This window comes from Mauremys reevesii, linkage group 3 (assembly GCF_016161935.1).
Source record: "Mauremys reevesii isolate NIE-2019 linkage group 3, ASM1616193v1, whole genome shotgun sequence".
NCBI lineage: Eukaryota > Metazoa > Chordata > Testudines > Geoemydidae > Mauremys > Mauremys reevesii.
In genome coordinates, this window is record NC_052625.1 from 26652445 (window position 1) to 26669819 (window position 17375).

Below are 17375 nucleotides of genomic sequence, written 5' to 3' on the forward strand. Positions count from 1 at the left end.
GGCAAGGCACATACAGCGCTGTATCTCCCTGGCTACAGCGCTGGCTGTACTCCACCTCGGCCTGGGGAATAACGACTATAGCACTGCTCTTGCAGCGCTGGGGTGCCAGTGTAAACAGTGATTAATCTTACTATGCTGTAACTGACCTCCGGAACCTTCCCATAATGCTTTTTAAGTAAAGCTAACACTCTTTGTTTTGTTGTGATGCCTCTCTTTGTTTTGTTGTGAATTCAGGGCTCCTGGAGCTGCTTATCTAAAAAACAAACACAGCTACTGTTTGCTTGAGCAGATGCAGGGAGGGGGGGATCCCCTAGTGTTTGTTTGAGGAGAGAAGCAGCCCGGAGTGGGGGAGGGAGGGTCCGTTTTGGAGCAGCTGCTTATCTGGTCTGAAGGCTATTTGTATTTAGTGAATGAGAGGGGTGGGGGAAGGGGTCAAAACTTTTAAAATGATTGAAGGTTGGTGCTGTGTATCTTCAAGTCCTTAGAACTTGCAAGGCAGGGAGCTGACAGTGTCAAAAATCCACTCTCTCTGTCTCCCCCATGCTCCCTGTCACACTCCATCCCACCCCCCTCTTTTGAAAAGCACGTTGCAGCCACTTGAACACTGGGATAGCTGCCCATAATGCACCACTCCCAACACCGCTGCAAATGCTGCAGATGTGGCCACACTGCAGCACTGGTAGCTGTCAGTGTGGCCACACTGCAGCACTTTCCCTACACAGCTGTACGAAGACAGCTTTAACTCCCAGCGCTGTACAGCTGCAAGTGTAGCCAAACCCCTCAAGTAGACTTCTCTTGTGGATTGGAGCCTTCCAAGATCCATTGTCCATTAAGTGCTTCTTGATTGGGCACTTAACTTGCACATTCCTTTCTCAAGAAGCTGACCAAATGCCTTACTGAGGCTATTTAAAAATCAAGCAAGTATAGAGCCAGTATTCATTAACTTCAAATACAAAAATGATACATGAATACAAATAGGATGAATAGATTCATTAGATCATAACCTTTACAGAGATATGTTACAAGACATATGTAGCATAAAACGTATTCCAGTTATGTCATATATACATCCATAAGCATATTTCCATAAAGCCTTTAGGGGTGCACCATCACAGGTGGGAAGAACAAAGATGATGAAAGTAGTGATGATATGTTATGAAAGATCAAAGAATGCTGCTCTGTGAATGCATACTAATGAAAATGTTTATAGATTTTAAAATGTTGGTTGCACAAGTTCAAATTGCCAGTTGCCAAAAACTCAAAAAACTTGTCAATAATTTTGCCAGTGTATTACATTAAAAAAGGATTTCCTTCAACATCAGGCATGCATGTATATTTGCTCCACCTCTTTTTTGTCTTGAGCAAACCCATTTATTGTAGCTAATACAGATAAAATTCTGTTCACTACTGAGTTGAGTATCATTGATGGATGTTGACAGGCTGTCAAGGTTCCTTCCCCACTCTGTACTTTAGAGTACAGATATGAGGACCTGCATGTGAACCCCTAAACTGAATTACCAGCTTAGATCTGATTTTGCTGCCACCACTCCCAAATACTAACTCCCTTCCCTGGATAGTCTTGAGAGACTTCTTCACCAAGTCCCTGGTGAACACCGATCCAACCCCTTGGATCTTAACACAAGGAGAATTTAACCATCCCCCCTCCTTTCCCCCACCAATTCCTGGTGAGTCCAGATCCAATCCCCTTGGATCTTAAAACAAGGAAAAATCAATCAGGTTCTTAAAAAGAAGGCTTTTAATTAAAGAAAGAAAGGTAAAAATCATCTCTGTAAAATCAGGATGGAACAGGGTAATCAGATTCATAGAGCCCAGAGGAACCCCCTCTAGCCTTAGGTTCAAAGTTACAGCAAAGAGGTAAAGCCTCTTAGCAAAAAGGAACATTTACAAGTTGAGAAAACAAAGATAAAACTAACACGCCTTGCCTTGGCTGTTACTTACAAGTTTGAAATATGAGAGACTGGTTCAGAAAGATTTGGAGTGCATGGATTGATGTCTGGTCCCTCTTAGTCCCAAGAGCGAACAACCCCAAAACAAGGAGCACACAAACAAAAGCCTCCTCTCCCCCCCACCAAGATTTGAAAGTATCTTGTCCCCTTATTGGTCCTTTGGGTCAGGTGTCAGCCAGGTTACCTGAGCTTCTTAACTCTTTACAGGTAAAAGGATTTTGGTGTCTCTGGCCAGGAGGGATTTTAGAGTATTGTACACAGGAGGGCTGTTCCCTTCCCTTTATAGTTATGACACGCCCCCCCAAATCACAGATAGTGTTGGATAGCTGGTTCCGGTAGCTCTGGGAGAAAACAGAGTTAATAAAACACATGCACCTTTAGACATACTACTGATTATATAAAAACTAACAATACGTCCCACATTCCAAGAACAATTTTTAACCAGTTGATTCGGGAAAACTTTCATGGGAGAGTGCATCAGCCACTTTGTTAGAAGCTCCTGAAATATATTGTATTTCAAAATCAAAATCTTGGAGAGCTAAACTCCACCGAAGAAGTTTTTTGTTATTTCCCTTGGCGGTGTGAAGCCACTTTAGTGCAGCATGGTCGGTTTGTAGTTGGAAACGCCTTCCCCAAATGTATGGGCGTAGCTTTTCCAGCGTGTACACAATGGCATAGCATTCCTTTTCGTTGAGTGGCTTTCCCTCTCAGACAGTTTCTTGCTGAGAAACACGACAGGATGGAATTCTTGGTCCGGTCCTTCCTGCATTAAAACTGCTCCCACACCACGCTTGGACGCATTTGTGGTTACTAGGAATGGTTTGTCGAAGTCTGGGGCCCTTAGCACAGGATCAGACATGAGTGTCGCCTTAAGCTGGTTAAAGGCCTTTTGACACTCATCAGTCCACTGAACTGCATTTGGCTGTGTCTTTCTGGTCAGGTCTGTCAGTGGGGCAGCAATTTGGCTGTAGTGTGGTACAAATCGCCTGTAATATCCGGCCAAGCCTAAGAACGATTGGACCTGTTTCTTTGACTTTGGGATAGGCCACTTTGGGATAGCATCCACTTTGGCCTGTAGGGGGTTGATAGTTCCATGGCAATGACATATTATTCCATATTTATATCTCTAAGAGAGTGTAATATTGCAAAGCACTGATCCTCAAAATATGTTCTATGAGCACATTCAGAAGAGATAGTGAATGCTGTAGGAAAAGTGAAGGAGTGGGTTATAGAAGGGGATGTGGTTCAGCAGAGGATCTCTCTTTTGTAAGTTGTTCCACAGAATGAAAAAGTTAAGCTACTGGCCTAAAATAAATTGAGGCATGTTTATAGTACCTGAGACTGGTCAGTGTGAATTCTCCAAAAACAATAGATACGTACCTTAAGCAGAATCATAGATCCATCAAAATTAGGCTATTAGGCCCCACTCTAAATGTTTTTTCTTTGTCCTGGAAGTTTTATCATTGACTTTAATGAGGCCAGAATTTCACCCTCTGTGTTGACAGGTATCTGAGGTTGTAAACAGTATTCATATCCTGTCCATGTCAATCTGCATCTGCTGAATCTGCTGCTGTGGTGCTTATAACTGTTGCAGCATTCTAATGTAGGTGCAGTCTCACCAGTGCCACATAGAGAGAGGGGTTATCACTTCACTGTTCTGGGATGTGATGCCTCTGTGTAAGCAAACTAAAATCACATTAGCTTCTCTTTGTGGCTGTATAGCAATGCAAGTTCATATCACTTTTGTACTCTGCAATTCCCTACGCCCCTTTTCAACATTGCTGCTTTCCAAGTATCTCTCTCCCATTTAATATCTTTCTTCAGATTATTATTCCTCTGTTCTGTTAGGTTGCATTTTCCAGTCTGATTTTATTTCTTGCCGATATTTCTAACAACTTCAAGGTATCTCTTATTATTTCTGTCTTCTTGGATATTTGCAACACTTCCCTAGTTAGTACCATCTGTGAATTTTATTATTGTGCTGTTTATCTTATCTTCCAGATAAATGAGATCAGGTTCTGATCTCACGTATACTAGTTTTACACAAACTTAATTGAAGTTTCACCTGATTTACAGTGGTCAGAATCAGAGTTATCATGCTTGTGTGTTTGTGTGAACACCCACAAATATATAGTGACCTGGATGTTTGTTTTCAGATGATTACTTATTCCTACTGAAAAACTGTCCTAGTATTGAGCTAATTCATTGTCTAACTCAAGAGTGGAATGAGAAACCAGCATTATTATCCATTGGGGCTACGATCCTCTCACTCATTGATACTGATCACAAAGAGCATGGTTTACAACTGTTAGAGGAAATAAACATGGGTGAGAAGAGTAAGTACAGTAAGATGTAATTAACAGACACTTATAGTGAAGTTATGTAAATGTAACATTTCTCTATTTTCATTACAGTATCTGGGAAGTTCCAAAGCAATTCAATTGTAAATGACAATAAAATGAATACAAAGTTATTGAGGTCACAATCATTTAATTGTGTTAACAAATTTAATTCAGCTAATTTAAAAACACAGTTAATCTTTTCCCTTTGTACCATGTGTCCATTGTCACTTTCCAAAAAACCCCAAATCCATAAATTATTGTGTCATTGATGCTCCTATTTTCCCTAATCTATACAGGAGAGTGATTAAAATAACTAAGTACCTTCTGTTTACAATGGGCCCAGTTCTGCAATCTCACTACTCATAGTACTCCCTTTGAGATAAAAAAAAGTTACTTTTGCCATCTGCTACAGCCTGCCTTGCTCAGTCCTGTGTTCAGATTAGCACTTTTGGTAGGGTCTGCTGCAAGTTCCTGTACTTTCTTCTAGAGGTAAGGACCTTTCTTGACCATGTAATTTGGCAACTTGGCACATTTGGTTTTTCCCCTTGCAGTGATGATTACTCCCAACTGATGGCCTTATCCTACTCCCACTGAAGTCAACAGCAAAACATCTATTAACTTAAAAGAAAAAGGGGGAAAAAAAGGGCAGAATTGGGCCACACATTCTCCAGTCTTTCTGCTGGTCGTGGGGTTTCAGACATGATTTTCAGTGCTGTGGTAGGATGTGGCTTTTAATGTTTATAAATAAAGTAAACACTACTTTTCTGATAGATTTTTGATCAGTTATCTCTTTATTTGGTCCTTGGCCTTAGAATTTATCCAACTAGAAAAAGAATTATTGATCTATGGTCATATTATCCCCTAAGATCATGCCTCTTTCTGTTCTTTGTTTAATATAAGCAAAGCAGAAACAGATTGAGGGCAAATACTGTGCCACCACATGATATTTTTTTTCTTCATCAGATGCACTGGAACAAGTTATTTTAAATGATACGGTCTGTACCTTGGAAGGTTGGAAGAAGATCGCAGATACATGTGCAGAAAATAAGCATGAAAAATTGGCTCAAGAAATCCTCTCAATCCTTACCTCACAGGAAGGAGTGGTTCAGATTTCTCCATTTGATGATGATGATGATGTAAAGATAATGGAACACGTTTTCTTGTAGTTCTTCTGTAAAGCAATTGAGGGAGCTCTAACAACATTCAACCTAAGTATTGTTTTAGTTGCTTGTATGAATTATAGTAAACATTGATCACTCAGAAATAGAGCTGAGACTTCTTTTTGCCATCAAACGTAAATTAGTAGAATCACCACATGAGTCCCCTTGCCAATGAAATTAATAAAATTTTGGGACCTCTGGAAGAAAGGAAGACAGTAGCTTAGGGCCACATTCTGCCTTCAGAGATATGTGTACAGTTCCTATTAACTCCAGTGAGTGTTGCACATGCACATCTGACAATTGAATTACACCATCAGAGACAATCATGAGAGTCTTACTTGGTTCATATTTCTGGCTAAGAGACGGGCATTTCAACCTTGGGAAATGGAAGATATTAAAATACGGCCTTTGCCAACAAATAAACTGGGTTTGCATTAGCAGAGCTTTTCAAAGGTGTGGGCATGAGAGCTGGAAACATCAAATACCAATATAAATGGGAAGAATGCAGATCTGTTTTTATTTATCCTTCCATTTAGTTTAAACTGAATTAGCTCAAACAATGGTTGTCCTTTACAACCAGTTCTTCTATGAGGTCCGCACTACTCATCAATACCAAATCTAAAATGGCATCACCTCTTGTTAGTTCAGCAGCTATTTGGTGAAGAAATCTGTCAGCTATCACATCCTGGAAAATCTGGGCCCTACTATTATTAGTAGCACTTGTCCTCCAATCTGTATCTGGGAAGTTAAAGTCTCCCATAATCATACAATTCCCAGTAGAATTTATTTCATTAAAAATATTAAAGAGGTCTCTATCCATACCCAGATTGGACGCTGGGGATCTATAGCATACTCCAAGCACTATCCATGGGAACCTTTCTTTTCAAAAGTGATTTTGATCCAAACAGACTGTCTTATCCAGTTCTCCCCTTATAATTACTTTTCAGTCTACCTCATCATTAATATACAATGCCACTCCACCATCTTTGCCTTTATTTCTGTCTTTCCTGAACATCACATACCCTTCAATATCTGTACTTCAGTCATGACTATTATTCTAGTATATCTGTTATCTCTATTATAACTGGTTTCACTTCCTGCATCAGTACTATTAGTTCATCTTTTTTGTTACCCAGGCTCCTTGCATTCCTGTACAAACATCTTAATTGCCAAATTGCCACATTCCTTGCCAAATTGGGTACAGTCATTCTGCCAGTATCACCTACCTGATTGTTAGCTTCATTGGTATTGGCATGATCTTTCCCCTTAATGTCCATTCTCCTGCTGTTCCTTTCTCCATTGCTGTATCCTTTCTTACTTGATTTACCTCCTTCTCAATGTTAAAATCAGGCATGGATTACATGAGCATTTCCCATCTCCCTGAGTTCCTAGTTTAAAGCTCTTTTAATGAGTTGTGCTAACCTCCATCCCAGAAGTCTGTTTCTTCTTTGTGTGGGTGCTCCACTCTAGGTGTCGGAGCGTCCCAGCACCGTTGATCGGAGATTTTCAGTAGCAGTGCCTGGTCAGAACGCAGGCGCTCAGTTGGTATCTCCCGTCTCGTTGGAATCTTCCTGAGCACTCGTGTCCTGCACCCCCGTCAGTTCCTTCTCAACCGTCCCCGGCTGAAGATGGAACTCGGGGCAGTGCTGCTTCTCTTCCCTGGTCTCTGTAGGAAAAATTAACAAAGAATACAGAAATACTTACTAGTTACATCCCAGTTGTTTCCCTTCCTTTAGTATAGTTACATAGTTAGTTACTTAGTTTAAAAAAAATACTTTTTCTCTTCAGGCTTGCCTCCTACTGAGACACTGTCCTCTGTCATTTCTAATTCACAATGCCAGGGGCTTCAGGATTCAAAAAGTGTTTCCTCTCAGGACTCCATGTCATGGTGGGATGGGCACTCATATTATGTGAAGTGCTTCAGGGAAACCCACATCCCCGCAAAGTGCCTCCACTGTATAGCCTCAAGTCAAGGGCTCGGTGCGACAGGCACCTGCGGCTTACAATGCTTCTCATGGAAAAATCCCTGCAGCCGCTTTCGGAGACAGGGAAAGTTAAACCTGCTCCCACATGCTCCCTGGCCAGATCCAAACTGGTTGGGAACGTTGCTTCACCCTCTCTGGAGCAGAGGCAAGAAGCACGGCAGTCTCATAGGAGAGACTCTGACAAGGGTAACGGGTCTCCTGCGAGACCCTTAACCTCTGTGCTGACAGAACCACAGGCAGGTGCCTCAGCTCTTTCTACAGCCTCAACCGTGGCTCCCACAGACCGCAGAGGCAGGAACCCGACCTCCCATACCAGGAAGGTTTCTGCGGCACTGACCCCCTCCGCGGGAAAAATAGCCATGGTGCCAGCTGTGCGCTCTTCCCTGTTGCTAGGAAAAACATCGGCACCAAGCCTGTCTCCTGCCCCAGCACCAGCAGTGGACCCCCTGCAGGGCACCTCCAACAGACCCGCGGCACCGCTGACACTTTCACTTTCACCTGCTAACGTGCTAGAGCACATTCCAGGCCCAGCACAGCCCAGGAAGCAGGAGCAACAGTTCCTCACTCAGTGTGACCTCTCAGTGCCACCTGAGCCTAACTCTCTGCTCCTGGAATCACAGGGCTCACTCTTAGAACAGCCGTTCTCACCACCTGAACTGGCTACCTTCTCTGATAGCGAACCCGATGTACACTAACAGGCGGAGTTCTCCCCACCTGAGTCTCCTCCTCCCATGGAACCTCTTCCACCTCAGGCTGTGGTCCACAGCCACCAGCCTCAGTTTCCCTACTTCGCCCCCCACCCCCGTGGGTGGCATCTGGGTTCTCCTACCCTATGCCTTGGCCTCAGTGGTACCCTTGGCCACATCTTCCTACCACTCATCCTCAGGCTTCTGTGCCTCGATCTCCAGCTCCATCCACTTCTAGAGTACCTGAACCCCCTCCTGAGAACGTGAGCTACGAACTATATCCTGACTCACCGAACCCTAATTCTCCATCTGCTCCAGACGGAGCCCTCTCTCTCCCCCCCCCCCCGCCTCCACAATTTCAAGAGCTTTTCAAGAGGGTGGCACTCAGTCAAGACATCCCCATAGAAGAGGTTCAGGAGACACAATACAAACTCCTCAGAATCCTTCAACCCTCTGCGCCCACAAAGATCACGCTCCCTATAAATGAAGCACTCCTGGAACCAGCCAACACTCTCTGGCAAACTCCAGCTTCTTTATTACCAACCTGCAGAAAGGCCAAACGTAAATACTATGTTCCTGCTAAGGACGCTGACTTCCTATTTTCTCACCCACAACCAAACTCTCTTGTCATTGATGCAGTCGCACAAAGGACGAAACAGCCACAATCTCGGCCCACCCCGCAAGACAAGGACCTTAAACACTTTGACGTCTTGGGTCACAAGGTTTACACGTCCTCCACTCTACAATTCAGGATTGCAAACTACTCTGCACTCCTTGCCAGCTACAACTTTGATAACTACAATAAACTTTTTGAATTTGCCTCCTACATTCCAGAGGACAGGAAAGGGGACTTTAAATCAATTCTGAGCGAGGGCCAATTGATTTCCAGAATGGCCCTACAAGCCTCTTTAGACATGGCGGACAAAGCAGCCCGTACTACTGCAACTGCTGTGGTTATGCACAGATCTTCATGGCTTTCTGCATCGGGCATCCCTAAAGGTCTGCAGACCAAAGTGGAGGACCTCCACTTTGATAAAGACAAACTGTTTTCCAAAAAAACCAATGAACTGCTTCACACCATGAAAGATTCTAGAGTGACACTGCGCACCCTGGGTAGTCACCCATCTCTTCCCAGGAGGCAACAATACCAACCCTACCTACCGCGCACACAACAATATTATTGGCCTCAATCCAAACCATATGATGTAAATAGGAATTGTGCTAGACCCCCTAAGCACAGACAAAATAAATCTTAAGCAACCACCTCCCACCCATCTGGGAATAAACAACAATTTTGAAACGTTGATCGAGGGTCTGCACGACCACCCCTTGATTCCACAGCCTACTTGCCCATTTGGCCACTGCCTCCAGAGTTTCCAACATGCCTGGCAGCAAATTACATGGGACCACTGGGTCCTCGAAATAGTTCAGTCCGGTTAATCTATCCCATTCATATCTTATCCTCCTACCCATCCCCCTTCCCCTTCCCTCTTCAGGGACCCCTCTCATGAGCACCTCCTTCGTGTAGAAGTGGCGCACCTCCTCCAGCTAGGCACAGTGGAACCTGTGCCAACGCAACATCGAGGGAAAGGGTTCTACTCCCATTACTTCCTGACCCGGAAAAAAAATGGGGGATGGAGGCCTATACTAGACTTATGCTGACTGAACAAATTTGTGAGGATACAAAAATTCAAGATGGTCACACTGGGCACAATAATTCCTGCACTGGATCAAGGGGACTGGTTTACAGCCCTCGACCTACAAGATGCTTATTTTCATATATCAATTCATCCAGCTCACAGATGCTTCCTACGATTCACAATCGGTCACAACCATTTTCAATACAGAGTTCTTCCTTTCGGCCTCCCCACAGCACTGAGAGTCTTTTCCAAAACTCTAGCCATGGTCGTGGCATACCTCCACAAACATAGGATCACACTTTTCCCCTATCTGGGGAAACGCCAATGGTGAAACACTTCAAGCTACCCATTTCGCCATCTCCCTCTTTCACAGCCTAGGCCTCCAAATAAACATCCAAAAATCCACCCTGACACCTACACATCAGATCGAGTTCATGAGAGCTCATCTCAACTCCATCCAGAGCAGGGCCTCGCTCCTATATCACAGATTCCTCACTATCACACAGCTCATACGCACACTCTCTATTTGTCCCAGGACACAGGCAAGAATCTGTCTACAGCTCCTTGGTCACATGGCAACCACCACCTTCATGGTCCAGTACGCCAGGCTACACATGAGATGTCTTGAGGGCTGGCTCAATTCCAATTTCAAACCCAATAGACACACCTTAGGGACGCTGCTAACTCCTTCTCCCAATGTTATAGTTTTCCTACATTGGTGGACAAGATCAGGAAACCTATGCATGGGGGTTTCCTTCCAGCAACAATCCCCAACAGTCATGCTCACCATGGACACTTCCCTAATTGTTTGGGGAGCGCATCTAGGGGGACACAGGGCACAAGGCCGGTGGTCCGCATCAGAGATGCACCTACACATAAATCTCATTGCTCAGAGCAGCGAGGTGAGCATGCCTTCACTTTCTTCCCCTCATAAAGAACAAATCTATTTGGGTCTTAACAGACAGCATAGCATGTATGTACTACATCAACAGACAAGGGGGAGCCCAATCACATTCCCTTTGCATGAAGCCATCCGACTGTGGAATTTGTGCATACAAAATCAAATACAAATCATCGCTTCCTACTTATCAGGCTGCCACAACACTACTGCCGACGCACTCAGCAGGCACTTTTCGACAGAGCACGAATGAGAGCTGCACCCCGCAATACTTCAACAGCTCTTCTTCCTCTGGGGCACCCCATCAATAGACCTCTTTGCCACAACCCAGAATAAAAAATGTCCCCTCTTTTGCTCCAGAGCGGGACTCGGGACTGCATCCCTAGGAGACGCATTCCTCATCCTGTGGAAGAACTTTCTCCTTCCCACCAATCCCTCTATTCCACAGGGTTCTTCGGAAGATTGTAGACGACAAGGCCCGGGTCATCCTTATTGCCCCGGCTTGGCTGAGACAGAAGTGGTATCCTTACCTCCTCCGCCTGTCCTCCCGTCATCTACGGGCTCTCCTCAACAGGCCAGATCTCCTTTCCCAGAACAACGGACGGGTTCTTCACCCCCAGCTTCAAAAGTTCCACCTCACAGCCTGGTTCCTTCATGGTTCCAAACTCATGAACTAGCCCAGGGGTCGGCAACCGATGGCACGCAAGCCAATTTTTAATGGCACGCTGGGGCCGCCGGCCCCTCCCCTGCCTTCCCCCCCTTCCCCTGGAGCCCTGCTGCCATGCACAGCGCTCTGGGGGTCGGGGCTGCGTGCTCCCACGGGGCAGCGTTTGGCTCCGTGGGGAGGAAAAGACGCTCCCCGCTCATCCGGAGCCCCGCTGCTGCAATCAGCCCCACCCCGGCCCTCAGAGCGCTGCGTGCGCGGCGGCAGGGCTCCGAATCAGTGATGAGCCTCATGGTAAGGGATCCGGGGCCGGGGGAGGGGATTGGATAAGGTGAGGGCAGACAGGGGACAGGGAGCAGGATGGGTTGGATGGCGGGGTGGGATCCCGGGGGTGGTGGTTAGGAGTGGGGTCTGTGGAGGCAGTCAGGAGGAGGGTGGGGGTTGGATGGGGCATGGGAGTCCCGGGTCTGTTAGGAGGTGGGGGTGGATAGGGGTCAGGGCAGTCAGGGGACAGGGAGCAAGGAGGGTCCTGGGTGGCAGTTAGGGTGGGGGGGTCTCTGGAGGGGATGGTCAGGGGACAAGGAGCTGGGGGGCTTGGATGATTCAGGAGTTCAGGGGGGCTATCAAGAGGTAGGGGTGTGGAGAGGGGTTGGGCAAGCAGGGAGCAGGGGGGCGTTGTATGAGTCCAGAGTTCTGGGGGTCCTGTCAGGGTGGGGAGTGGTTAGATAGGCGTGGGAGTCCAGGGGGTTCTGTCTGGGTGTGGGGGTGTGGATAAGGGTTGGGGCAGTCAGGGGACAAATATGGAGTAGGGTCCTGGCAGTCAGGGGACAAGGGGCAGGAAGGCTTAGATAGGGGGTGGGGTCCCAGGAGGGGGTAGTCGGGACAAGGAGCACGGGAGGAGTTGGCGGAGTGGGGGGGCAGTCACCCTACCCTCTGCCCTGAGCCCTGACACCTCCACCCCACAGCCCTCTGCCCTGATCCCTGTACCACCCAGCCCTCTGACTCCTTCACCCCCCGCATGACCCCAGCCCTGACTCTGGCACCCCCACACATACCCAGCCCCCTTACCCTGACATCTTCACCCCCCTCACGTGTGCCTAGTCCTCTGCCCTGACTCTTGCACCCCCCCATCCCCACCCCCACCCCCACCCTGAACACCAAACGGGAGCTCCTGCACCCCCCGTCACATTCCCACCTGCACCCCTCACACCAAATGGGAGCTGCCCAGGTAAGTGCCCCCACACCCAAACCTCCTGCCCCAACCCTGAGCCCCCTCCCTCATTCTAGTTCCTGGCCAGACCCTTCACCTCCAGCCCTGTGCTTGGTCCACTCCCACCCTCAGCTCAGTGCAGAGAGAGGAAGAGAATGGGCCAGAACCAGGGAGAAGGTAGGTACCCACTATATGTGGGCAGGGCCGGGACCCCAGACCGGCAGCAGGCTGAGCAGGTCCGGCAGCCGGGATCCCGGCTGGCAGGAGCTGGCGGATGGAACCCCTGAGCGGCAATGGGCTGAGCGGCTCAGCCCACTGCTGGTCTGGGGTCCCGGCTGCTAGCCCCACACAGGCCGCTGCTGGTCTGGGGTTCTGGCTGCCAGACCCTTCCTAGCTGGGGTCCTGGCCGCAGGCCCCACTCAGCCCACTGCCGGCCTAGACAAACAGAACCCCAGACCAGCAGCGGGCTGAGCAGGCTGGCGGTGTAAGATCAACATTTTAATTTAATTTTAAATGAAACTTCTTAAACATTTTGAAAACCTTGTTTATTTTACAATACAACACCAGTTTTTTATATAATATACAGACTTGTAGAGCGAGACCTTCTAAAAAACATTAAAATGTATTACCGGCACATGAAACCTTAAATTAGAGTGAATAAATGAAGACTCGGCACACCACTTCTGAAAGGTTGCCAACCCCTGAACTAGCTTGTTCCGAGCAAGTCCGATACGTCCTCCTGCACAGTAGATTCCACTCGTAAAACCTACCTGCAGACAGGTCGGGTGCAAGGATGTTTCGCACCCTAGGCGAAACTTCCGCCTTGCCCCCCCTCCAAGTCCTATGGCAGCTCCCCGCCTCCCCACCCTAAGGTGCCCCCCCGTGGCAGCTCCCTACCCCCCTGCCCTGAGGCGCCCCCTGTGGCAGCTCCCCCCTTCTGCCCTGAGGCACCCCCCCATGGCAACACCCCGCCCCAGCTTACCTCTGCTCCACCTCCTCCCTGAGCACGCCTTCGCTGCTCCGCTTCTCCAGTCTCCCAGTCTTACAGCGCCAATCAGCTGTTTGGCGCCACAAGCCTGGGAGGGAGAGAAGCAGAGCGGGGCAGCATGCTCAGGGGAGGAGGCGGAGCAGAAGTGAGCTGGGGCGGGAAGCGGTTCCCCTGCATGCTGCACCCCCTTACTTGCTGCCGGCGGCCCTCCCGCCCCGCCCCAGGTCCCTCCACCTAAATGCCGATGACGACCAGGGCGGCCGAAAATCCAGCCACCACGGTCGCCACCAAACGACCCGAAATGCTGCCCCACAAATGCTAGCACCCTAGGCGACCACCTAGGTCGCCTAATGGGTTGCACCAGCCCTGCCTGCAGAAGTGGAAGCGTTTTGCCCTCTGGCTCACATAATCACTTAACACCCAATATGGGAACCCTCCATAAGATTCTAGGCTACCTCCTGAAACTAAAACAGGACGGACTTTCGCTCAGCTCCATCAAAGTGCACCTGGCGGTGCTTACCACCTTCCATGACCTCTTAGGTTATTCACTCTTTACCCACCCCACCATAAAACAATTTCTCACGGGCCTGCAAAATCTGTGCCTGAAATTTACCCAATGGTGGCTACATGGAACCTTAACCTTGTCCTTCACGCTCTCATGAAACCTCCATTTGAGACCTTGGCTACCTCCTCCCTTCTCCATATGTCCATGAAGGTAGCTTTCTTAGTTGCAATAACATCAGCAAGGAGAGTAGGTAAAATAAGCAGAGGTACGCTAAGTGCTGCAGTAGGGGGACTGCGCTGGTGAGTATCTGAGTGTCTGTTGGGGGGGCAGTTTGGCAGTTTGACTGTGTGCTTGATTGTTTGATTGCTTGTTTGACCAGTTTGATTTGGGAGTGCTTTGTTCCAGCTGGGCCTGACTGTTATAAAAAGGCAGTCAGCTGCGAACCAGCTGAGCAGCGAACAGCAGAGAGGCAAACAGAAGGAGTTTGCCTGGGAGTTTGCCCGGAGAGAGCTCTTAGAAGGAAGAGACCATGGATGCTGAGTGATCTGCCGTTGTGACCTGCACAGGATGCGCCATGTTTGTCTTCCTTCCACAGGATAGAAGCGACTTTGTCTGTACAAAGTGCAAGCTGATCTCCATATTGGAGGAGAAGACTCAAGGTCTGGAGAAACGGATATCAACCCTGCGTTCCATAAAAGAAAATGAGGATTTCCTGGATAGACGTCAGGATCAGCTTCAGCGGGCACAATGTTCTGAAGATTCAGAGCAGGCTACACAGCGGGGACAGAAGGCCAGTGAGGATAACTGGCGGCATGTGATATCCAGAAGAGGAAAGAGTACCAGAAACGTCCATGTACCAGAAACACAGATACAGGTGAGCAACCGTTTTTGTGTTCTCTCCGCAGGTACTAGTGCAGAGAGTGGAGTGGATGATACATCTGAGGGAACAGAGCAGAAGGAGACTCCACTGATTGGAAGGCATGAGATGCACCATCCTAGAGATGGGGGTTCCACGACCACCACTCCCAGGAGGAGGGTGGTGGTGGTCGGGGACTCTCTCCTCAGGGGGACTGAGTCATCTATCTGCCGCCCTGACCGGGAAAACTGAGAGGTGTGCTGCTTGCCAGGGGCTAGGATTCACGATGTGACGGAGAGACTGCCGAGACTCATCAAGCCCTCAAATCGCTACCCCTTCCTGCTTCTCCACGTGGGCACCAATGATACTGCCAAGAATGACCTTGAGCGTATCACTGCAGACTATGTGGCTCTGGGAAGAAGGATAAAGGAGTTTGAGGCGCAAGTGGTGTTCTCGTCTATCCTCCCTGTGGCAGGAAAAGGCCAGGGTAGAGACCGTCGAATCGTGGAAATCAACGAATGGCTACGCAGATGGTGTCGGAGAGAAGGGTTTGGATTATTTGACAATGGGATGGTCTTCCAAGAAGAAGGATTGCTAGGCAGAGACGGGCTCCACCTCACGAAGAGAGGGAAGAGCATCTTTGCAAGCAGGCTGGCTAACCTAGTGAGGAGGGCTTTAAACTAGGTTCACCAGGGGAAGGAGACCAAAGCCCCGAAGTAAGTGGGGAAGTGGGATACCGGGAGGAAGCACAAGCAGGAGACTGCAAGAGGGGGAGGACTCCTGTCTCAGACCGAGAAAGCGGGACAATCAGCGAGTTATCTTAAGTGCCTATACACAAATGCAAGAAGCCTGGGGAACAAGCAGGGAGAACTAGAAGTCCTGGCACAGTCAAGGAATTATGATGTAATTGGAATAACAGAGACTTGGTGGGATAACTCACATGATTGGAGTACTGTCATGGATGGATATAAACTGTTCAGGAAGGACAGGCAGGGCAGAAAAGGTGGGGGAGTTGCGTTGTATGTCAGAGAGCAGTATGACTGCTCAGAGCTCCAGTATGAAACTGCAGAAAAACCTGAGAGTCTCTGGATTAAATTTAGAAGTATGAACAACAAGGGTAATGTCGTGGTGGGAGTCTGCTACAGACCACTGGACCAGGGGGATGAGGTGGACGAGGCTTTCTTCCAGCAACTAACAGAAGTTGCTAGATCACAGGCCCTGGTTCTCATGGGTGACTTTAATCACCCTGATATCTGCTGGGAGAGCAATACAGCGGTGCACAGACAATCCAGGAAGTTTCTGGAAAGTGTAGGGGACAATTTCCTGGTGCAAGTGCTGGAGGAACCAACTAGGGGAAAAGCTCTTCTTGACCTGCTGCTCACAAACAGGGAAGAAATAGTAGAGGAAGCAATAGTGGATGGGAACCTGGGAGGCAGTGACCATGAGATGGTCAAGTTCAGGATCCTGACACAAGGAAAAAAGGAAAGCAGTAGAACAGAGATCCTGGACTTCAGAAAAGCAGACTTTGACTCCCTCAGGAAACTGATGGGCAAGGTCCCCTGGGAGAATAACATGACGGGGAAGGGAGTCGAGGAAAGCTGGCTGTATTTTAAAGAAACCTTATTGAGGTTGCAGGAACAAACCATCCCGATGTGTAGGAAGAAAAGTAAATATGGCAGGCGACCAGCTTGGCTTAACAGTGAAATCCTTGCTTGTCTTAAACACAAAAAAACAGCTTACAAGAAGTGGAAGGTTGGACAAATAACCAGGGAGGAGTATAAAAGTATTGCTCAGGCATGCAGGAGTGAAATTAGGAAGGCCAAATCACACTTGGAGTTGCAGCTAGCCGGAGATGTTAGGAGTAACAAGAAGGGTTTCTTTAGGTATGTTAGCAACAGGAAGAAAGTCAAGGAAAGTGTGGGCCCCTTGCTGAATGAGAGAGGGAACCTAGTGACGGAGGATATAGAGAAAGCTAGTGTACTCAATGCTTTTTTTGCCTCTGTCTTCACAGACAAGGTCAGCTCCCAGACAGCTGCACTCTGCAGCACGGTATGGGGAGGAGGTGACCAGCTCTCTGTGGAGAAAGAAGTAGTTCGGGACTATTTAGGAAAGCTGGACGAGCACAAGTCCATGGGGCCGGATGCACTGCAGCCGAGGGTGCTAAAGGAGTTGGCTGATGAGATTGCAGAGCCATTGGCCATTATCTTTGAACAATCATGGCAATCGGGGGAGGTCCCGGACGACTGGAAAAAAGGTAATGTAGTGCCCATCTTTAAAAAAGGGACGAAGGAAGATCCAGGGAACTACAGGCCAGTCAGTCTCACCTCAGTCCCTGGAAAAATCATGGAACAGGTCCTCAAGGAATCAATCCTGAACCACTTAAAGGAGGGGAAAGTGATCAGGAACAGACAGCATGGATTCACCAAGGGCAAGTCATGCCTGACTAACCTAATTGCCTTCTATGATGAGATAAC

General features: G+C 48.0%; 1 protein-coding gene across 3 annotated transcripts in view; it reads left to right on the top strand.

Moving 5' to 3' along the window:
* The window catches only part of CLHC1 (clathrin heavy chain linker domain containing 1), a 39341-nt gene extending 33768 nt beyond the window's left edge, over positions 1 to 5573 (top strand). For all 3 annotated transcript variants that reach the window (XM_039532902.1, XM_039532901.1, XM_039532903.1), the window contains 2 exons: positions 4124 to 4303; positions 5273 to 5573. In XM_039532902.1, the coding sequence (XP_039388836.1) occupies positions 4124 to 4303; positions 5273 to 5475 (383 nt within the window). In that variant the 3' untranslated portion in view covers positions 5476 to 5573. The remainder of the gene's footprint in view (positions 1 to 4123; positions 4304 to 5272) is intronic.
* Positions 5574 to 17375: the final 11802 nt, after the last annotated feature.